Source organism: Silene latifolia, chromosome 3 (assembly GCF_048544455.1).
Source record: "Silene latifolia isolate original U9 population chromosome 3, ASM4854445v1, whole genome shotgun sequence".
NCBI lineage: Eukaryota > Viridiplantae > Streptophyta > Magnoliopsida > Caryophyllales > Caryophyllaceae > Silene > Silene latifolia.
Window position 1 is genome coordinate 2,579,350 of NC_133528.1, and position 23,629 is coordinate 2,602,978.

General features: G+C 45.9%; 1 protein-coding gene across 1 annotated transcript; it reads right to left on the minus strand.

Annotated features, from left to right (window-relative positions):
• Positions 1-359: 359 nt before the first annotated feature.
• LOC141646732 (uncharacterized) lies at positions 360-5,097 on the minus strand. The gene is made up of 5 exons (XM_074454660.1): positions 4,804-5,097; positions 2,822-2,915; positions 2,602-2,706; positions 983-1,489; positions 360-529 (listed from the first exon to the last, which is right to left on the minus strand). Exons 1-4 carry the CDS (start codon positions 4,965-4,967, stop codon positions 1,220-1,222), a joined length of 633 nt encoding a protein of 210 aa, XP_074310761.1. The 5' UTR covers positions 4,968-5,097; the 3' UTR covers positions 360-529; positions 983-1,219.
• Between the last annotated feature and the right edge of the window lie 18,532 nt (positions 5,098-23,629).

Here is a 23,629-nt window from a genome sequence, read left to right on the forward strand (position 1 = left end):
AAACTATATACCAATTTGATTACTTTGAGTCATTATTATATAGCATAGAGTGATTACAATGCAAATTTGAGACATTTTTTTCTGGGTCTTAGTCGACTCGAAAACAGTAGATAATAACCTTCAAAAAAAAAAATCGTCGGTTTTTAACATCTTTCAAATCCGGAAAGATTTTTTTTCCAGAAAACTTGTCTATAGGGGCCATCATGTGTTTAGATGACTATGGAATGTTTAGATGCCTTTTAAAACAACATAGAATGGATAATGCCACGTTTGTTATACCAAGGTATGTAAGTGTGTCTATTGAATACATTTCTAATTACAAACACAAACAATTTCTCTTCCCGCAAAAAAAAATGATATGGGACCAGTAGACGTAAATCATACTTTAGAACCGTCATTCAATGTTATCATTAACATTATTGCTCTATTAGCAATGAAAATTTTGCATATCCATTCAAGTCCCTTCCGGAATTGTCCACTTTGTAATACAGTTTGCAGACATAATGCAACCCATCAAGCCTTTATGAAACTTATGGGGATGTTTGGTTCACCCAATATAGGTATGAGGTATGAGTTTGGAATGAATCAAACCTATACCATGTATTTGTTTGACAAAATTGAAGGTTTCATAGTTCATACCCATACCTCAAACCCATGAGGTATGGGTTTTTCATACCCAGGAAAGGGGTGGGTATGAGATTGATACTCATGGTATTAAATTACAAATATTAAAAAGTGATAAAATAATTGTAAAAAAATCATTTTATAAATTTTTTTGATTAAATTTTCTCTACATGATTTAATAGTATAAAAATTATTATTAAAAATATTGTATTTTGAAGAGTTTTTAGCTTTGATTTATTTCTAATTCCATACCTCCGAAATTGAACCAAACACAAGGTATGAGGTATCAAGTTTCAACCCGATACCACCCAGGTATGATTCCCGATTCCAAACCCATACCCACGCGTGAACCAAACACCCCGTAATAGAGAGGAGACTCAATTTTTTCGTTTAATTCAGCTGAATTGAAAACAGAACAAGGATGGACGAAGAACATAAATCAGATATGTAATACGGGTTTTAGTCAGAAAGATCGGTCCTTTTTTACCAGAGAGAAATATATGCTTCCTACCAGTAAACTTGAAGCGGTAAGTGAAATATTGCGTTTCATGCAGAATGTAGTCTCTAACTAATAACAGTATTCTTAAAATGGTGTTCATTCCGACTCAAGGGCAGCAATTTCATACCTAACTTCTTCCAGAAGTTCGTTAATAGAGGTGACAGCTTGTTGCACCCTTTGAATGGCTTCCTTGAGAGCATTATCGTACTCGGCATCTGCCTCTGCTTCTTCAGTCCCAGCCTCGTCAGTTAACTCGTGGACATGCACACACTCGTGCACCATCGGCTGTTTAAACTTGCAATTTTCATGACTCACCAACCGTTCTGATGGTCGTCCTGCCTTCTTTAACACTTGAAGTGTTGCAGTCTGTGGATTGGCAAATAGATTGTTACGGCAAAAGTGAGTATCATAGTGAGAAATCAGGTCACCAACAAGAAGTTATTTAAGAAAAATTTATCCTGCAATACCACATTCCTTCCATCTCGTTTATATTGTCTCAACTTGACCAATGAAAGTCAACTTCTGTCATTTTAGACTATTTATATCTTCAAAAATATGGAAATTAGATGCACAGACAAAAAGCTCTCCAAAAAGTTCGTCAGTTGTCTCAGAATGTGACAGAAAACTGTATTACTGATGCCCCATGTCAGTTGTCTCAATCTCAGCACTCGAGTTTAGGCACATAGGTCCTCATCAATTGTAATTCAACTTACACAAATTCTCACTTTAGACGGACACTATTCGTCTTAAGTTGTAGACGGATAGTGTCCCTCTCACAAAATGAAAGTGGATGTGCAAGTTGGTGAGAAATGGATAACCCCATTTGTCATCTCACTTGCATTTTGTGAGAGGGCCACTATCCGTCTACACTCTACAGCTTTAGACGGATAGTGTCCGTCTACAATGAGACGGATTGTTCAACTTATAAGTAGTTGTACAAGATGATCAATGAAATTTTTGTTCTCATCGCATAAGATCATCCAATTGGATTTTCTCACTTGTACAACCAAAGCAAAGAAAAATAACTATCTAGAAAGTCTATGGAAGCAACTTTTTCGAGAAAATTGCAAAGAAAAACGAAATTAATTTCGGCAACGAAATCATCTTGTCATTTCCAAATAAAAGATACTAGGAAGGTACTCTGAAATTGTATCATGAAATGACAATCATAATCATTTGGATGCTCTCTTTTTCAGGCTCCTTAATAACTATATGTGCATAAGAGAATGGCTAGATACACCACAATTTCCACGACCACTCAGAATGTGCCATGACAAATGACAGAATTTGGGCTGGCATCAGCACACAAAAAACGAAAATCAATGATAATGATAATGTAGCGCATGCATTCGCTTCTTTAGGCCCCTGGCAATTTAGCAGGAGGTACTGGTCTGGGCAATTGCCTTTGGGGTTTGCCTTAAAAAAAAAGAGAAAATCAATCACAATGAATGTTGATGATTGTATACATGATGACTCACCAAATTTAGCTTCTCTTTTTCCTGCTCTTGAACCTGCCTTAGTAATCGAGCCAGATCTTCTCTGAAGCAGTCAGGTTTCAAAAATTGAGATTCTATCTGACGCACCTGCAGTAGAATATAGACATAAGGGCTGAAAACATAAGGCAAAGCCGCAAAGAAACTAAAGTTTAACCAAAAACAGTTCATATAAAGGAGAAAAGACAACGGATCACGGTCCTACTTGTTTTGAGCAATCACTGAACTCCACTGTGATCTCACTACAAAGCTGCTGGTAGACCGACTCTGCTTTTGTAGCCATGTATTCAGCAAAACCACTGTTGTATTTTGCAACGTATATTAGAGAGAAACAAGATGCAATTAGCAAAAGAGCTATAATACCCGTTACAAAGCATTTTGCAAATTTTTATTTTGCAATGAATCAACAATAACAGTATTTCAAGAGGAAGTTTATCATTTCAAACTAAGTAGCTATCAGAAATTCAGGATTACAATGCACTTTTTATATGACGAAGAACAGGTGCTAGGAAATTACTTTGAAATCTTACACTTCCCTAGCTTATCTATAACTAGTTAGCCAGCGTTCATACTTATATGCGCCCACTTCCCTCTCATATGTCCCTTATATTCGTTTGGATTTATCACATTTTCCTTCTTGGTACATTCAATTCAAATCAGTCCTCTAGAATTCCATCTTGGATAATACGAGTATATAACACACAAAAACGCTCACATGTGAGTGATGTGACTATGGCTGCCTATTCTTCCCTCACATAATTTCTGTCTCCTGAAACATTGGTCGAAGAGTAAATGTAGTGAATACTTCTTAAACCTAGAAATTTGTGTGCATGACAATCAAATTAAGGAAGACAACTAGCCCACAACTACGGAGATACAACTATCGTTAAGGAACATGAAACAATCTTTCAGCTATATTTGTCTAACACTAGGAATTTGGATGAATAATCACTGTTCTGCTGTCGTTCTTTCCATCTTTTTTTCCTTGAGTTTCAGGAAAAAAATATTTTAGCCGACCCAAAATCATTTGGAGATTAAGGCTTCGTTGTTGTTATCACGGCTATTAATGTAACCTACGTTTGGACATCCCCAAATTATCTCGACGCTATAACATTATAGTTCAACAGAACAACAGACAACAGAAGCAAATCTCGTACAAGTAAACCAGCATCCTTCATCAAAACACTACAATGCAAACGAGAAGCACTCAATGGAACACAAACACTTGCAATAATAGCCTTCAATGAAGAGAACTTTGCCACAATAATCCCAACCTTTCTGAATAAACTAAGCGTTCTCTCTTACGTTTTCCCCATTCTTAGGTACAAGTTGTAAGAAAGTCGTTGAACGATTGAACTCTTAATTAGTACGAGCTCAAACCTATACCACTATCCAAGCACACTTCTCCCGGAGATACACTGATGCAAGAAAACCAACACAGTAGACAGAGTACCAGACTAGATCACATAAAATACGCTCAGGAAGCAACTGTGACAAATTTACTTCTCGGTTTCATAATAAAAGCATCATAATTTGACAGACGATATATCCCTTCCTCGTCTCATTTTCGAACCTTCCGCCAACATAATTCTAACTACCCAGAATGTAAGCAAAAACATATCTCACATTACTACTCCCTCTGTCCCGGTCATTTGTTATCCCTTTTCATAATAGGGTGTCTCAGTGAGTTGTTGTCCTTTCTATTTTAAGAATGAACTTGATGAACAATTTGATCATTCACGCTCAATTTGTTCCACTTGTCACTTAGTAATTGGCTTCTTCCTCTTTCCTTGGTCTTTGTGCCAAAACCAAAGAACAACAATTGACCAGGGAGTACAAAACAACAACAACAACAACAACAACAACAAAAAAAAAAAAAACATCAGAGCCTTAGTCCCAAACAAAATGATTTGGGGTCGACTGACATGAATCGACGCTTAGAACCGTCACCGAGTAATCGCAATCGAAATACCAGGCGGGTTTGAGTATGTAATCATTACAAAGCTCCCGCCTAAAGCGAGGTAGGAGCTCGGACGTACGGAGACTTACCCTTTGATTGAAATGAAAAATGCAGCGATAAATTAACACAAATTTCTCAAAATTAAGAACAAAACAAAGATATAATCACAAATAATAAAAAAAAAAAAAGATTAAAAATGAAAGAGATAGAGATAGTAGGGTTCATACTCGCGCAATTTGGCGTAAGCTGCAGCTCTACGTTGCTGAAGAGAGAGAAAATTGCGAAGTAAAATTAGGGTTTGTGGGATTGAAGATTCTAGGGTTTCCATTTGATCGGCGATTTTCACTTTCTTCTCGAAATTGTCAGTTTCCAAGTTTTCGCAGGCATCCATTGTCAATCAACTTCACTGTGTTGTGGAAACTGGAGAATTGGTGTTTGTGAAACGGGTCGAACGAGCCGCGAGCGGGGGTTACTGTGTCGGTTTATTTTGTATGGTTCGGGTGTACTTCGAGTTTAGGAGCATTACGTTTTAGGGGGTGTTTGACTTTGGTTCACGCGTGGATATGGGTATGGAATCGGGAATAATACCTGGGTGGTATCGAGTTGGAACTTGATACCTCATACCTTGTGTTTGGTTCAATTTTTGGAGGTATGGGGTTAGAAATCAATCAAAGCTAAAAAAATCTTCAAAAAACAATATTTTAATAATTTTCAAAATACGGGGAACACTCTCACTAAAAATTTTCCTCTGACCTCTCACTAAAAAAGCCCCAAAACCCAAAAACCTAATCCCCTTGTTTCTGCCGCCGCCTCCATCCACCCTCTATCCCCCCATCTTCGGCTACCCTTTTGCCGGAGATGGGCCCATCCCTTGGCCCATCTCCGGCGATCGATTGTCTCATCTAGTCATTTGGTCGCTCGTTCCTTTTCTGATTCCGCTCTTTCCTTTTCCGATGGCTGCACACCATTTTTTTCGGTTTCCGGTGTTGTTGGGTTTGTCATCTAGGTGATCCTCCGCCGTCCCAAACGGATTCTTGTCTCTCTGGTCTTTTGGTTTTGCATGCATCTCCGGGGTGTGATCTCCGGCCCCAGGCCACTTCCCCCACCCCCGGTGAAGCGTTGTCTCCAAGTCTGTTCGGTTTTTGTCGGTCTTTGCGGTGGGTGTAACCCATCTTGTGTCTTGGTGGTTTATGTTTCTTCTTTGGGTCGATATGGTGTTCCCCTTCCCCTTGTCCCCTCCCCCCACATATAGTGTCCTTGGGATGGTCATGATCCATCGTCGTTGTCATGTTGCAGTTTGGAGTGATATGGTGTTCCCCTCTCCCTCGCCCCTTCCCCCACTTATCAGCTCCATTTTGCGTTGTTTTATGGTTCCTGATGGGGTCTACGTTTCTTTTTGTGGTTGCATGTAGGTTTGTTGTTTTGGTGAGTCCTTGTTTGGGTGTCGTTTGTGGTCGCCGATGTTGGTCGAGTCCTTTTGTGTTGGCGGATTTTCTCTTGTCTGCCTTGGTGGTTTGGTGGAGATGTCATGGTTTTGGTTGGAGTGGGTCAGTCTTGGTGTTTGTGTCCTTTTGCGGATGATCGGGTGGCTCTAAGTTGGGTTGGATGAGGTGTTGGTTTGGACGGCTTCGGTGGTCTGAATCACCTCATTTATGCTGCTAGTTTTTCCTGTGTTTATATTAATAATTACCCTTTTATTGGTTATGGGTGTCCTGTCCCTTAATCATTAAGGTAGCTCGTATTATCGTGTTTTTAATCCTAATAAGGGTAAGGGTAATTCTGCATTCGGCTTGTGTTGTGCCCATCTCTATTTATCCTTCTGAGATGATGTTGGTTAGGAGGTTGATCAACAAAGTGGCTCCTATTTTACTACCAATCTACTTACTCACGTTTCTTGGCTACAAGGTACTTGTCTGTTGGGTTTGTGTTTCAGAGTATAGGAGTTTTTTCTCCTTTGGAGGCAGACTTTCGTGGTATGCTTTCCGCTTTTCCTTTCTACGTCCTAGTGGCGTAAGTACACTTTGCTCAGCCTTGACGGTTCAAGGGTCTCGTTGGTTTCCAGGAGTTGTGTCTTATAGCCTAGGAGATGAATCTCCGAGACACATTTTTGTGTCTTGTTGCAGGTATTTCTCCGAAGCACCGTTGACAAAAAAAAGTAAGGTTTTGTTCGATCTTGTGGCGAGTTCTGATTACCACTTCAAGATTGTTTTGGATGAAGATGATCATCGTGTTCAGCCGTCCGCACACCATCAACACGCTTCGTTTACCCAATGCAGTTACTTTTATTTTGTTGCTTTAGGTTATGTTTTTATTAAAATAAGTGCACTTGACCAAATGAGACAATTGCCATATGTATAGAGAGAACTTGTTTTACAGCTGGAAAAAAAAAAAAAAAAGGTCATGTAGAGAAAATTTAATCAAATAAATATATAAAAAGTTTCTTTACAATTGTTTTTATCACTTTTTAATATTTCTAATTTGATACTATGGGTATCAATCTCATACCCACCCCCCTCCCTGGGTATGAGAAACCCATACCTCATGGATTTGAGGTATGGGTATGAAACCTTCATTTTTACCAAACAAACACATGGTATTGGTTTGGTTCATTCCAAACCCATACCTCATACCTATATTGGGTGAACCAAACACCCCCTCAGTAACTATCGACGTCGTTTTCATTCCAAAAGACGAAACTACCCTCACTCTCTCACTAACTTACCATATTCCTCTCTAATTAAAAAAAAAGCCCAAAAATTAACACAACACACCTTCCACCACCACCACCCCTATACCACCCTATACCACCACTACGCCAACCCAACCACCATGACTTTGGTTATTTTTGTTGTGTTTAATTAATTTTATTGTAAAATTAATTTGTATACTTTACTAGTAGTTAGTAGTTAGTTTTAATTCATGTATTTCGTTTTCGATTTCATCGGAATTTTGAATGCTTCAATTATTTATCTTTTGTCGACTATTTGTTGTTTATTGTTGTTGGCCAAGTAGTTATTGTTTTTGTTGTCGAAGGGGTATTGTTGTTGTCGAACCAATTTGTAGTGCGATGTTGTCGTGGTGGAGATTGGCCGGCCATGGGCGAAAAGTTGAAATTCAACTTTCATCCATGGTGCAAACGTTGGAATTCAACGTGGCTCTATAGTCGAAGTTGAATTTCAACTTTCATCCATGGACAAACCTTAAGTCTCGAGGTTGCTCCATGGTTGAAAGTTGAATTTCAACTTTCATCCATGGCAAAACGCCATGTCTTGAGGTTTGATCATGTTGAAATTCATTGTTTCCATGGTTAAACGTTGAGATTCAACATTTGCCATGATTAAATGTTGAATCTCAATGTTTTGATCCTTGGTTTATTTGTTTCCTTAAATATCTTATTCTCTCAATTGTATATATAGCATAGTATAACCTTGTACAAACCACAAGTTGGAATCAATTCAAATACGTTTATATTCCTATATATCGTTTACAATAATCTCATTCCCGAACTGGAACGCAGTAAACTCACTCATTTTAGTAGGAGTCGTGATGGATTTGGTGCAACGGGACTTGCCTGGTGCCGGTTATTCGAAGTTCAGTTGCATATGAATATACTTACCGTTAAGTAGCCGGTTTTAAAACAAAATGATTGAATAAACTTGTTGCACTTTAAGCCCATATAGTTTTCCTATTATTTAATGTTAGAATATGCCTTGAATCTGTTTTGAATTCCGCATCTGATTTAGTTTCCTTATCTGTTTAGGAAACTATTATTTAGTTTCCTTGTCTGTTTAGGAAATTGTTAGGGTTTCCTAATTCTGTTAAGGAAAATATATGTTATGAGAGTACTATATAAACTACCATTCCAGTGTATGACGGTGTCACCATCTCGGTTTCCCGAGGAGGTAGATCAAATTAGACAATACAAGGACAATATTATATTATTAGGATATCTGTCACAATATCATTCTATTCAAAGTCTCTAAAATAAGGTACAATTACAACACTTGTGATTCTACATCTCTAGACCAGTAGCGTGATGACTCGATCCCTCCAATCCTAGCAAAAATAGTAATCAACAATACCTGCTAAGCCAACTGCTCACCATCCCCGAATGGATCACCGCAGATACCACAAAACAACACGGGGTCAGTACTGACTAATCAAATATAAGACAAGACAATAAAGTAAACAGCTGATCATCCATTATCCCAGCCTCACCACATTGCACAGTAACCGACTACACAACGAAGTGTGTAGCCCTGCCAGATTACCCATCGCAACAGGTAATCCTCGCCGCCAGATGGGTGACCGCACCCATTCCCACCTAGTCCACTCATCATCGAGCGACTAACACTCCCTGTCCCTTAATGTGCACATCCCCTCCCGTGACGGGTTCCACGGAGGGCGAACTAGGGTGTGAAGCCACTCCCGCAAGTGACTCCACCACAATCACACCCACAGCATCACAGCTGTCACACCACAACGCCATCTGATGGGGCATATTCTGCACCGCTGACCAAGTCAACATATTGAACGAGGTCAAAGATATCCACAGCAAGCCAATGACTTAGACATCCCAGCCGATGCAGCCTTTCGGCCTGACAGCATGGGTCTCGGCATGGCAACCCACCAGCCGGGGCACATACCCGCGTACTCACATCCAAGAACCCTCGGCATGGAGTCAACCAGGCTCGCCGGCCTCCCACAGGTCCCTCGGCCGAGGGTAGATCAGTCTTTCCACCTGCTATGCCACTTGGCCCACTTGGCCACTACGTGACAAAAGGTGAAAGTCTATAAATACTCCTCAAACCTCATTGAGGAGGAGATCCAGAATCTAACCTAAGAACCCCTTAAATTGGTATTATCTCTCTCATCTCTCTACAATACACGTCATCAAGCAACATACTACTTAATCACAATAAGTTCACTGACTTGAGCGTCGGAGTGAGTACGCTTGGCACAAAGCCAAGCCCTCAGTTTGCTCATTGTTGCAGGAGAGGCCGAGGAGAGCAGTCAAGGCTAGAAGAGGCATTATTCGACAAAGCTAGCGTGGTAAACAAACCTGCTTCGGAATTCATACCCGGAACAATTGGCGCCGTCTGTGGGGATAGATACTAGAAGCTAGTCATTCCCAAACCAAAACAAAAAGAAAAAAACCCACCCAAAAAGCCAAGAAGATGTCAAAAGAACAAGAGGTATTCGTAAATGACGAAACCGAACCACACCAGGATGATACTTACCACCATTCTGGAGTTGTGCAGCCCTCCACCGGCGGAGTAATCCAACCGGAATTCGGGATGCCAAATATACCAGACACGCCGCTGCCCACCAACCAGGTCACCATCATGGGACATGTGGTTGACACAGCAAAACTCAAGATGCTCCTGGACCTAATTGGGAGTACGTCAGCTCACACTGTCACGCCGACAAGAGCGGCGGAAACCGTCCAGGAAGCTAGGGCCCAAAAGGTGACTCCGAGAAACCTGAACGAAGCACTAAGAGAGGCTGAGCCTATCAAGACGCCGGGGGAGCCCAGAGCGTCAGTGGTAGAACTAAGCCCTTCCCGCACTCGCGGAAGGACGATGTCGCCGCGACGCCCACGAGGCATGCCCCAGACGAGCGAGAGGAGTCCGACTCACCAGAGTCGAAGAAGGAGTCCGACTCACCAGAGCCGGAGAAGAAGCCCTTCCCGCCACGGGGAGAGGGACCGGACTAGGGATGCGAGGAGCCGATCGCCGCGTGTCATTAGACACGTGGTCAGACAGCCCCTCAGTGCCTACGTCCTAGAGACCCAGGTGCCGCCAAAGCTAAAGCTACCGTCTATATCATACCAAGGAGAGGGCGACCCAACCGATCATGCCGAGGCTTTCGAGTCTCACATGTCGGTGCGGGAGCAACCTGACGAGGTCTGGTGCCGAATTTTCCCAACGACCTTGGTTGGAATGGCGCAAAGCTGGTACAAGGGGCTACCCGATGGGTCGATATACTCCTATTCCGACCTAAGAGACGCGTTCCTGGCCCAGTACTCTACCAATAAAAGGAGAGCCGTTGAGACATCGGATCTCCTGACCATCAGGCAGGAGGGAGGCGAGTCACTCGAAGCTATGTGAAGAGGTTCGATGGCGGGGGTTCGAAAATCGGGAGCCGAACAATGAACTAGCGGCCTTCGCACTAATGAAAGGCCTCCCCAGAGGGGACTTGAAAAACGAGCTCATCAAGTGCGGTGGCCTGGGCCTGGAGTCCGCCAGGGCATTGGCCGATCAGGCCATTAAGGTCGAAGACTATCACCAAATCTGGGTGGGCCACGACGATTCCGGACACTCAGAAAGAAAGAGCCACCGGGAGGACAAACCGGATGAAGGACGCCGCGACAATAATAGGTCGCGGTTTGACAAGCCCGCCAGGAAGCAGAACCCAGCGGACGCCGGGGGGAGTTCAGGTCCGTACTACCATAAGAAGTACAAAGATCACACCCCCCTGGTCGTATCGGCCGCCGAGGTCTTCTCCCTGAGCAGAAACGAGGGGCAGAAGTGGGAAAGGCCCCCCAAACCTAGGGGGGACGGTGACACGAGCCTGTACTGTGAGTACCACGGCCACACCGGTCACTTAACCAACGACTGCCGGCATTTGAAGAATGCCATTGAAGAGCTGATCCGGAAGGGGAGCCTCGGCAAATATGTTGCCGGAGGTCAAAAGACTAACACCGGCGGCTCAGATAAAAAGTCCGTCTTTGAACGGATAGGGACAATTCATGTTGTCATCGGGGGAAACGAGAACGGCGGATCCGCTCGCGGACACAAACGGCACCTGAACGGACTGTATCAGGCCGTCAACTTCGTGCCCACTACAGCGGCCCGCGCTTCCAACATCCCGAACATAACTATTGGGAAGGAGGACTACGAAGGAATCATCGCCCCACATAGCGACCCACTCGTAGTCCACTTAGACATAGCTAACCACCTGGTCATGAGATGCCTGATTGACACGGGTGCTTACACAAACATCATGTTCGGGAGTGCTTTACGGGGCTCGGCCGAAAATTGAGGACCTTAGCCCATGCACCAACCCATTGTACGGCTTCTCCGGGCGAGGCTTGGTCCCCCAGGGTCTATCAAGTTACCAGTGATGTTCGGCCAGTCCGACGCGGCCAAGAATGTGATGTCCGAGTTCGTGGTCATCGACGGCTCATCCGCATACAACGTTCTCATCGGCCGTGTCACCCTGAGTGAGGTCGATGCTGTAATGTCCATCCGGGCCCTGACACTGATGTATATCTCGGACCGCGGGGAGGTTCATAAACTCGTCTCAAAGAACGAAAAAGACGAGGTGGTCAACGTCCAAATATCGGCCAGGGGATGCAACATGCAATCCTTCAAAGTGGCAAAGAAAGAGGAAAAAGGGAAGAACCCATCCTTAAGACAAGAGGACGAACCGATGAGCACCAACCACGTCGCCATGGTCGAAGGGGTTGAGACCGAACAGATAGAGATTGATCCGGGGCGCACCGTGATCGCGGTGTCGGCCCGGAACCAAAATTCAGGGCCGATCTCCTAGACCTGGCCGAGAAGGAACAAAGACGTCTTTGCGTACTCGGCCGCCGAGATGCCAGTGTAAGCCGAGAAGTCATCGTTCACAAGCCGAACGTACTCCCCGGCGCTCGCCCGTGAAGCGGAGGATGAGAAACTCCTCGGCCGAAAAGGAAGATGCCATCAAGGCCGAGGTTGATAAGTTGTTAGATGCAGGCTTTATCATCCCTTGTACATACCCTGAATGGCTAGCTAATGTTGTAATGGTTAAAAAGTCATCAGGGGGGTGGAGGATGTGTGTTGATTTTACGCAACTTAATAAAGCATGCCCGAAAGATTGCTACCCCTTGCCTCGGATAGATAGTTTAATAGACGCAACGGCAGGCTACACAATCTTGAGCCTGCTCGACGCCTTTTCGGGATACCATCGGTATTCATGGCGAGAGGAAGACATGCCTAAATGCGCATTCATCACCATACACGGCACCTACATGTACAAGATGATGCCGTTTGGTTTGAAAAACGCCGGCGCGACTTACACAAGACTGGTGGACAAAGTGTTCCAAAATCAAAAAGGGCGAAACATTGAGGCTTACGTCGACGATGCTATTGTCAAGAGCAAGTCCGACGGCGAGCACCTTGCCGATTTACACGAGACATTTTGTTCACTAAGGAAATACAAGATGAAGCTTAACCCTACAAAGTGCAACTTCGGTGTCCGGCCGCAAATTCCTCGGCGTGCTTGTCAGCGCCAGGGGAATTGATGCCAATCCGGAGAAAGTCCAAGCAATACTAGACCTGCCGGAGCGAGGAATCGCAAAGAGGTTATGATAATCGACCGGAGGATGGCGGCCCTTGCCCGTTTTATCTCTCGGTCAGCCGACAAGAGCACCCCATTCTTCAAAGTGCTAAAAGGAAATAAAGACTTCTGGGGGGAGGAACGAGCACGGCTTTCAAACAACCGAAAGCCCATCTCGCAAACTCTCCCGACCCCGTCCCGACCGACGCTGGGGAAACGCTATATCTATATTTAGCAAGAACCTCGGCCACGGTCGATCCGTAATCGTCGTCGAGAAGAAAACAAGCAGCAGCACCCAATATACTTTATCAGCCATACACTGTTGCCCGCCGAGAGAAACTACCCGCTGATTGAAAAAGCAGCCTTTGCCGTGGTTGTTGCCGCAAGGAAGTTGAAACCCTACTTTGACGCACATCCCATGACGGTCTTAACCGACCAGCCGTTGGAGAAAACACTGGAAAAATTCGAACAATCAGCGGACTTATCAAATGGGCGGTGGAGCTATCCGGCTTCGGCATTCAATACAAACCAAGGCCTTCGATAAAGGGGCGGGCGCGCGACTTCTTGGCCGAGTGCACGTATCAGGAAGAATCGTGTCCCGGCTTGTGGGAGGTATATACCGATGGATCCTCCACAACGAACGGCTCGGGAGCCGGCATCCTTATCATCAGCCCAAACGGGGACGAGTTCGAGTACGCTTTGAAGTTTACCTTCTCAACCTCAAATAACGAATCCGAATATGAGGCGGTGATAATCGGAGTTGAGTTAGCCGAGCCGCCGGCGTAACACATCATTTTGAAAATGACTCTCTCTTGGTAACTAACCAATACGAAGGAGAGTACGAAGCTCGGGACGATGGGATGGTAAGATACCTGGAAAAGGTAAAAGCCGAGACCTCAAAATTGAAGTCATTCAAAATGCGACACATCCCTGTGTCCGAGAACAACCGGCCGACGCTCTCTCAAAACGCCGGTTCAACCATAAAGAATATCACCAACCCGTCTTTGGTGGACATCGAGAACGCTAAAAGCATTGACGAAACCATCGGCATGGTGTGCGACGTGGAAACCGAGGCGACGTGGATGACTCCGATCAAGGGGTATAAACTGTCAAATGAATTACCAGAGGACCGCAACCTCTCACAAAAGATAAAGAGGATCGCAGCAAGGTACTTGGTGTTTGAAGGAGAGTTATATAGGAGGTCCGCGACAAGGCCACTCCTAAGATGTGTCGGTCCGGCCGATGCGAGCTAATCTTGACGAAATACACGAAGGCATCTGTGGTCATCACATGGGGGCAAGAACACTAGCCCACAAAGCTCTCCGAGCCGGCTACTTCGCCCACCATGCTCGAAGATTCCGAAACAAAACCGAAAAATGCAACAATCGCCGGATGCACGCTCCGGTGATACACGCACCTTCCCGAGACCTCGCAACCAAAGTGCTTAATCCCCTTCCCTTTGCACAGTGGGGAATGGATCTACTAGGGCCATTTCCAACGGCATCCGGAGGAAGAAAGTTCCTAATCGTCGCCGTCGACTACTTCACCAAATGGGTTGAGGCCGTGGCAGTGCCTGCGAAAACTGCGGCGGCCGTAAGAAAGGTGATCTGGGAAAATGTCATAACTCGTTTTGGGTTACCCCAAGTCATGGTGTTCGACCATGGCCGAGAATTTTGGAGTGACACAAAGAATGAGCTGGTTGGAAGAACTCGGCATCAAATTTGCATACTCCTCCGTCTGCCACCCCCGAGCAACGGACGGGCGAGGCGACCAATAAAACAATCCTCAACGGCTTGAAGAAGACAGTTGAAGACCTCAAGGGAAGATGGGCCGATGAGCTACCCGGCGTTCTATGGTCCCTCCGGACCACGGAGAAAGAAGCAACGGGGTACAGTCCTTTTCACCTAGTCTACGGGTCCGAAGCAGTCCTGCCGATTGAAGCAACGGTGCCAACATTCAGAACGGCCACTTTTAACCCAGATGAAAACGAGGAAGGCCTAAGAACCTCCCTGGACCTGGTCGAAGAAAGCCGAGATACGGCACGCCTCAACTTAGCAGTATATCAGAGCCGAATGAAGAGAGCCTACAACCGAAGAGTCCACAAAAGGGACTTAAAAGTAGGAGATCTGGTCCTAAGGAAGTCAGCTGCCACCAACAAAGGAAACATTCATGGCAAGTTGACGGCCAACTGGGAGGGTCCCTACAAGGTAGTTGAAGAAATGAGGCCGGGTACATACCGGCTGACGGACATGGGAGATGTACCTTTAATGAGCCATTGGAACACCGACAATCTCAGAAAATACTTTGTATAACAGCGGAGTTGCCCAAAACAATTGTCGGCACCCTAATGCATATTCATATCTAAATGAGGAGCCATCCAAGTTTTTCATCAAAGTGTTAATCCACCCCAATCAGAAGGCATACTAACATATGTACACAGCAGACAGAGCCAAAACCTCGATCATCCCGGCCTTTAACGGGAGTGACGGGGGGACGAGCCGATATGCTAACATACGTTCAACGGCGGTCAAAACGTAAACTCCGTTGCCCCGGTAACTGGCCGGGAAGAGACGAGTGAAACGCGACTGCCCTCGGCAAATTAAGACCGAGCTTAAAGACGTTAAACACAGTTGAGATACGCGTTCTAACTGCCTCGGCCAAGCCGAAGGTAAAAACGAAAAAGCGCTCAATTAATTAACGCAACTGCTCTCGGCAAATTAAGACCGAGCTTAAAGACGTTAAATACAGTTGAGATACGCATTCTAACTGCCTCGGCTAAAGCCCAAGGTAAAAACGAAAAGCGCTCAATTAATTAACGCAAGAAGACAAGTGAAGGAATAAATCAAAAGGCCTCGGCCAAGCCAGAGGCAAAGCAAGCAAAATCTCATTAAGGAAAAGATAACGAGGTTACAAGAAGGAGAAATACAGACGACGGCCGTCCCCTTTGGGATAAGCCAAGACTCTACCTACCAAGGTCTTACAAAATACAAAGAAAAGTAAAGCAAAAGGTTAAGGACTGGTTCTTTGAAGCGCCAAAAGGATGGCAGGGAGAAAAGGCTTAATAGTTGGCCCCCGAATAGCTGAAGCTATCCGAGACGCCGGGTGAGCCTGGTGACGACCGCCCGTCTCCCTATGCCTGTTGCTTTGCTTGCCCTTACCGCCATCAGCAGCGTTACCCTCGGTGAGCGACTTAGATGCAATCTGGGCAGCCTTAGCATCCTCAGCTTTCTTGGCAACCTTAGCATCCTCAGCAGCCTTAGCATCCTCAGCTTTCTTAGCTGCCTTAGCATCCTCAGCTGCCTTCTCTGCAAGGGCCGCCTTTGCAGCGGTCGCCTCCTCCTCCTTCTTGGCCCTCGCATCCTCGGCAGCCTTATCCGCCGCAGCCTTCTCTTTAGCCTCGAGCCTATCGTCGAACAGCTCGTCGAATTTTGTCCACGGAAAGGAGCCATCCGGATAGACCTCATCTATCACCTCCTGAAAGCTTCTTCGGTCGGGTCCCTATATCGAGCACACATGCGAGGGAGAATCGTGCTTTGAAGTGTCTCAATATCCTTCTCCCTTTGGGCAAGGATAGCACTAGTCTCCCTATGCGACTCGCTTGGAGCCGATCGCCCTTTTCGACTCCTCCTTTGGGCGACAACAACGTCGTAGCCGCCCTTGTACTGTCCCGTTCCTCCTTCAACTTGGCGGCGGCGAGAATCGCACCTCTACCTTGGCCTTCTCGGCCGACAAAGCGCTTCTCAATTTCATCGACCCGCGCTTGTGCGGCAAGGAGGTCAAGCTTAGCCTTCCCGGCCACCCCCTTTGCAGCAACAACATCGAGCCTCAGCTGCTCTATCAACGGTCCCGTCCCGGCCAAAGCCTTTTCTTGCTCCCTAATACGAGAGCCGGCCATTTCAGACCAAATCCCAACCTTCTTGCTCAGCTTTGTACCCTCCGCTATGAGCCGGTCGTTGGATATCGACGCGAGTACGGAGTCGACATTTTTCCCCGCCGTCTGGGGCCTCTTCTCAACTCGCCGCTCGTAATTGGGACAGACTGCGCCGGTTGATCTACAAAATATTCAACCAAAGAGTCCACGTCAACATTCATGGACATACCAGAGAGCCGGTCATCAGGTATATCTAATGAGCCGGCTAAATCTGAGCCGCAAGTTAGATCTGTACCGGAGGGCTTGCTCTTCTTGGCCGGTTGACCCGTTTCCTCAGCGCTGGCATTAACATGAGCGACGGAAGCAGAAGCATCGGTGGCATGGGTAGATCTTGTCCTCTTACGCCTAAGCGGAGATCCCTCAGCATCGGAATCCTCCCCATCGACAATGTCAACGATCTCCACCTCTGGTGGAGGCGGAACTGAGGTTGACACCGTCGCCGCCTTAGACTTGGCTTTTCGGACCGGCGAGGCAAGGCGGCGACTACCTTGGCACGGGCCGCCGTCTCGTCCAAGCCCTTCAGGAGGTCAGTAGGCGACGGGCGGCGGTCATTCACATCGACCTTCGGATTCTTCTCCGTAACATTTCCATCTTTGTCCAGCCCCATCTTCTCGAGGAATTGCTCAGACAGAGCGGGACCAAAGTGCTCTGTAAAAGGAACGAAGTGAAACTTAGACAAAGGGACATGTCAAGATACAAACAACGAAAAACATTAAAGCAGAAATGGGCCTCACACCGACCCCACTCACCCCGTGCTAGGGCCGGTATGAGGCCGACATAGCAAAGCGGCTCGTCCATCAAGATGATTTGCGTCGGGGGCAACCAAACCTTCGGCGCCCCATTATCATCGACCTCGAAAAGCTTCAGTGCCTGCTTCTCGTCCTCATTAAGATAGACATTCGCGGCTTCCATTTTATTCTTGCCCTTGGGGATCATCTTCTCACGCTCCCCTTTGCTCTCGCACCGCAAGTTGACGCGATGCTCAAAGGACCGAGGCAACACATAATCATCTGGGACCTCGACATACACCCACCGTTCTTTCCAGCCCTTGCAGGAGGAGAGCTTAGACACGGCGAGATAGCCTGGCTCAGTCTGGACGCTATACCACCCCCGGCCGCCTTGAACATTCATTCGAAGGAAATGCATCCGGCGGAATAAATTTACCGTTGGGATCACCCCCTAAAGCGACACGGCCCACACAAAGCCGACTATAGTCCTAACGGCAAACGGGTGAAGCTGCGCCACCGCAACGTTCATCGCTTTGTATTATGGTAGAGACGTAAATATTGAGAGGAAACCGGAGACCATACTCCAGGTGTCTCATATATACGCCGATGTGACCCGGGGGAGGGCAACAGACGGTCTGACCCTCTCTAGGGATGACAATGTTGTACCCCTTGCCAAAAAAGAAGTGCTCTTCGAAAAATTCAGAGCCAGAGCAGCGGGCGAGATCATCGGTCCAAGCATGATTGGGGCCGATGGTACAGGCATCGTAATGATGCAAGACTGCGCCCTCTCTCCGCACCGGAAGGATTCCTTTCCTCATCATCATCCACATCGTCATCATCCTCCCACCGCTCTCCGAACTCGGGGTCAACTTCAGGGGAAGGAGACCTAGGGCCCCTCGACCTTAACGGAATTGCGGCTACCGCCTCCTCCTCATCAAAACGCGACGAGGAACCCCCCGGCGCGTGGGTACTGGGACCGGCATCAGTAGAAGACATGGTTCGAAACAATTACTTAAACAAAACAAAAAGTTGAAAAGGTTTTTCGTTTTACCTTGAAGAAATTGCTACGCCGACGTAAAAATTCTGAAGATCGGAAGAGAGGGAAAGACTTGGAATTTTGGAAAGAAGAAATTTTTTAGAATGAATGAAATTGTTAACCAATTTCACTTCAGAGATCTGGTATTTATAGGCAAAGGCCCATAAAGGAGGACCAATCAAAACGCAGCCCATGAAGCGTCAGCCAATCAACGAAGAGACACATGTCAGGCATGCGTACACGGAATGTCAATCAACGCAACAGTTGAATGTCAATCAAAGCAACAGTAACCAAGCGTCTTCAACACGCCCCTTCATATCCCTTTGCCTATTCACCTTCCTCAAAGAAAACTCCTAAAGTATCTATTCTCCGCCGGCAACACGACTAACCAAACTAGGCAAAGACGGCCGGGGCAATCAAAATACACCGCACTCTCAACCTTGGGTCCGCCGCCAAGAACACCTTCTCTTCCACATTTGATGTCCATTACACATCCATGTGGAGGGGGATACGGTACGGCTGTACTGAGTAAGCCGAGGGAGAAAAAGCCGGGACGAAAATTTTCACTTGCACGAATATACACTCGATACATACGGAGCCCATACCACGGCATAGACTACGGCGGGGCAAATTGATGGGGCATATTCTCGCACCGCCGACCAAGTCAACATATTGAACGAGGTCAAAGATATCCACAAAGAAGCCAATGACTTAGACATCCCGGCCGATGCGACCTTTCGGCCGACAAAGATGGGTCTCGGCATGGCAACCCACCACCGGGCACATACCCGCGTACTCACATCCAAGAACCCTCGGCATGGAGTCAACCAGGCTCGCCGGCCTCCCACAGGTCCCTCGGCCGAGGGTAGATCAGTCTTTCCACCTGCTATGCCACTTGGCCCACTTGGCCACTACGTGACAAAAGGTGAAAGTCTATAAATACTCCTCAAACCTCATTGAGGAGGAGATCCAGAATCTAACCTAAGAACCCCTTAAATTGGTATTATCTCTCTCATCTCTCTACAATACACGTCATCAAGCAACATACTACTTAATCACAATAAGTTCACTGACTTGAGCGTCGGAGTGAGTACGCTTGGCACAAAGCCAAGCCCTCAGTTTGCTCATTGTTGCAGGAGAGGCCGAGGAGAGCAGTCAAGGCTAGAAGAGGCATTATTCGACAAAGCTAGCGTGGTAAACAAACCTGCTTCGGAATTCATACCCGGAACACCATCATTACCACAACAACTATACTCCGATGATCAGCGGATAATCACAAATTACAATACAATCATAATCTCAAATCAATTAACAGTAGACTGAGTAGGGAAACCCTACCTCACCGCAAAGCATGAAAGATTTCCATTTACAGCCACGCACGACTCCAATAAGCACCCTAACAATGATAACCATATCCTATTACACGACTATACTCAGAGAATCATTCAAAAGGACACAGGGCAGGAACTTACCTAACCTTACACATTGGTGACGACATAGACAACCACCACCCACATCATCCTTGCTCCGCGAACCCCGACATTCCCATGGTAGAGGTTTAGGCTAATTTCATTAAGGTATGAAGCTATGGAGTGATAGAGAAGGGGGATAGTCTAGGGTTAGGGGAAAGAGAAACTGTCGAGGAAATGAGATAATGAAATGAATCTCGCGAACTTGCATTTATAATAACGTGTCGACAGCGGCCATACTCGGTCGAGTATAGGAATACTCGGCCGAGTAGACTCCACTCGGTCGAGTACTGGTGATACTCGGCCGAGTGGCCTCAGCTAGGTCGAGTAACTAAACCTATAAATCTCCTGTTACAAGTCTGATCCCTCACCCATTCATCCCTAAGGTCTAATTGGTCAACAAGATCGGTCAACAACGTTCCTACAGATCCTGGGTGTCACAATCTTCCCCCCTTAAAAAGAACTTCGTCCCCGAAGTTCAGCCCGCACGACACTCCCGCAAGTTTACGTACCATGACATCAACCGCCTCCACCAAGGTGTACAATTTCACGCTATTCAGACATTACCATCAGCCACTTTACTCAACTATGAGCACTTATCACAGCTACCTCTCCAAACCATGCTACTCACTAACTTACACATATACATACGGAGATTAGCAAAATTCCTACGCCCACTTTTGCCAAACGCGGTACAACTACTATCGACCATAACAACACGTATTCGAAACCATACTCAAAACAGTACTCAACCATACACTTATGCAAGTATACAATTGTAACACCATACACGAATGCAACCTACCACATTCCGTACGCTTATATTAATTATACAAATGCAAAACAATACACCATTGTAAAGCAATACTCAAATTGTAAACAGTACACAAGTACACAACCACCACATTCCGTACACCTATACAAAATATCAAAAATTGAATTGAATCTTCATTTTACTTGACACCCGTGCACCATATAATATAATCTTCACATTAATTGAATACAACATAGATACGGCTTAAAGGAAACATACTTGTAATTCAGTAATTCCGTATGTGAACATACCTAACATACACGTGATTCCCAATATTTCATAACATACATGTGATTCCCAATATTTCATAAAATTCAATACTTACACATAATTAAATACATATTTCATAAAATCAAATACTTAGTTTCGCGACATTCCGCGACATTACTCTTCCCCTCTTAAAGGAACTTCGTCCCCGAAGTTCACCACTAATCACTTCCCCAAACCCAACGCTAAAACGTACTACATGACGGTGATATTACTCATAAACTCTTGTAGCCCAACTTGCTTTACGACATTACACTCTTGTGACTTATAAAGACCAAATATATCAGCAACCAACATATATACTCTTGTAGTGACAATTAATATATATAATAAATGAGAAAGAACAGCTCTATGCGTAACCTCATTGAAGCAATTATCATTGTAACCAAGCATATACATACGTATAAAACTTCTTACAGTTATCACGTGGTATGAGTAAAGTGTTACCTTCATATAATTTAATGTCTAGGGTATTCCACCCCTAAACAATCTAAGATCCTGGTAACTAACCTATGTTATACAACGAAACATTCATAAATTCATAGCCTATACCAACAATCACAAATCCATGATACAAGCATGATCCATCTGTGGGACGTCATCTAGTATGACATAGTGAAACAAGGAGCTAACAAGCTTTGTCATAAAATTATCACGTAAATACGAAATTCTCATAACGAATTTCCAATATACCTCTGAATCCGCAATAATCGGCCGAGTATGAAAGGCTACTCGGTCGAGTAAGTTCTACTCGGTCGAGTGTAGGAATACTCGGCCGAGTAAGCTCTACTCGGTCGAGTAGTAATCTATACTCGGTCGAGTTATACCCGCCAGAGAGCGTTTTGTCGATATCACCTAGCTATCACTACCAACCTGCATCAATTCTTCACAATAGTTTAAAACATAACTAATTCCTACATTAAGTGACATTCAACACTTCGCCATACGATACCCAAGTAACGGCCTTATGGCCAAATACAGTCGTCCAACAAAAGATACCAAATACCGGTACTAACATCCAAAGAAGAAATAATACTCCAACCAACAAAGTAAATTCATCACAACCAAATAAATTCGACATCAAAGAAATCAAAGTAAGTAACCTAACGACATCCGGTCAATGACGAGGACCCTCCTCCATGCCATCATCTCCACCTGCGCCCGAGGTACCTGCACCTGAACTCCCTGCTCCTGTAAAGCCTGCTGCTGCTGAGTAGTCCCCTCCTAGCTGACTGCCGGAGTTGGCTCCCCACGGTCCCGCGAGGTAGCCAAACTCAGTCTCCTCTGGAGGTCTCCAGTAACTCGGGTCCACCCCATAGCTGTGGAACACTCCCGTATCCACTCCCGGTCCTCTCCACCAGACAGGCTGTGCCAACTGAGTCCCGATGCCCTGGTTAAGGGTCATCTCATGTAGGTTGCGGAGCACCAAAGTAGAAGAGATCCGCTCAGCCAGCTCATGAGGCTGCATCCTAGGGTCATGCACAGTAGGGTACGGCGAGTACTGATAAGGATGGTAAGGGTAGGAGTCGGGGGCAAGAGTAAAAGGGCTCAGACACAACCGGGTCTACCCTAGGCTGCTAACTCCACGACGCTCCCTAGGTGGGGGAGGTACCTGCTGCTGCCCCTCAGGCACTGTGACCGGTTCAGGTAAGTCTAAGAGAATCCGCGGGTCAATGAGGTAGGACTGAGGCTCAGGTCTAGGAATGGCACAAGTCTCCCACTCGTCCAAATGGTCAACAACAGGGAGATGAGCTGGGTCCGGAAGTACCATCCACATAGTTCCCCTCACTCTCCAAGCATAAGACCCATCGTCCATCTTCCTTAACCATCGGTTCTGACGCCAGTACTGGGCGTCCATGGTGGGCACAACCTCAACATACTCATTCCCCTCAGGAGATGGGGCCTCAAAGTCGGTCAGTCGCTGAGCTAGGCGGGTCACTATGGTCCCGCAGGCAATGAATCGGGTCTCCGACTGTGCCATGCGCTCCAGACTAGAGCACACTACACCAGGAGCACTGTAGTAAAACGGTTTCCGGCGGTGGAGGTTAAGGTAAGACATAAGGAGCATGACTTCGTGAGAATTGAGCTTGCTCACGTCATCTCTCGAGTACAAAGAAAGGTCATCATCCTTAAAAACATACGAAGGGAAACGTCTTTGGATATCATTAATCAACATGGAACCGACGCTAGGGGGGGTCTCGCGATCAAATACGGAAGGTACTGAGGTGCGCCACTGTTCTTGGCCACGTCACTAAGGTACCCGTCCCCCTCAGCCTCTAAACCCAGGTGGTCAGCCAACTCGTCGAGGGTGAGCTCATGATCCTCATTCATGAGACGAAAGGAAACGGTCTTACCCTTCTTATCATAAACAAAAGAACTCAAGAATTCCAAAGTCAAGTGAGGGTAGGATTTCTTCCTTAGATGATACAATCCCTCCATACCCAAAATCTGAAAGATATGAAATATATCCTCCTTGATCCCTA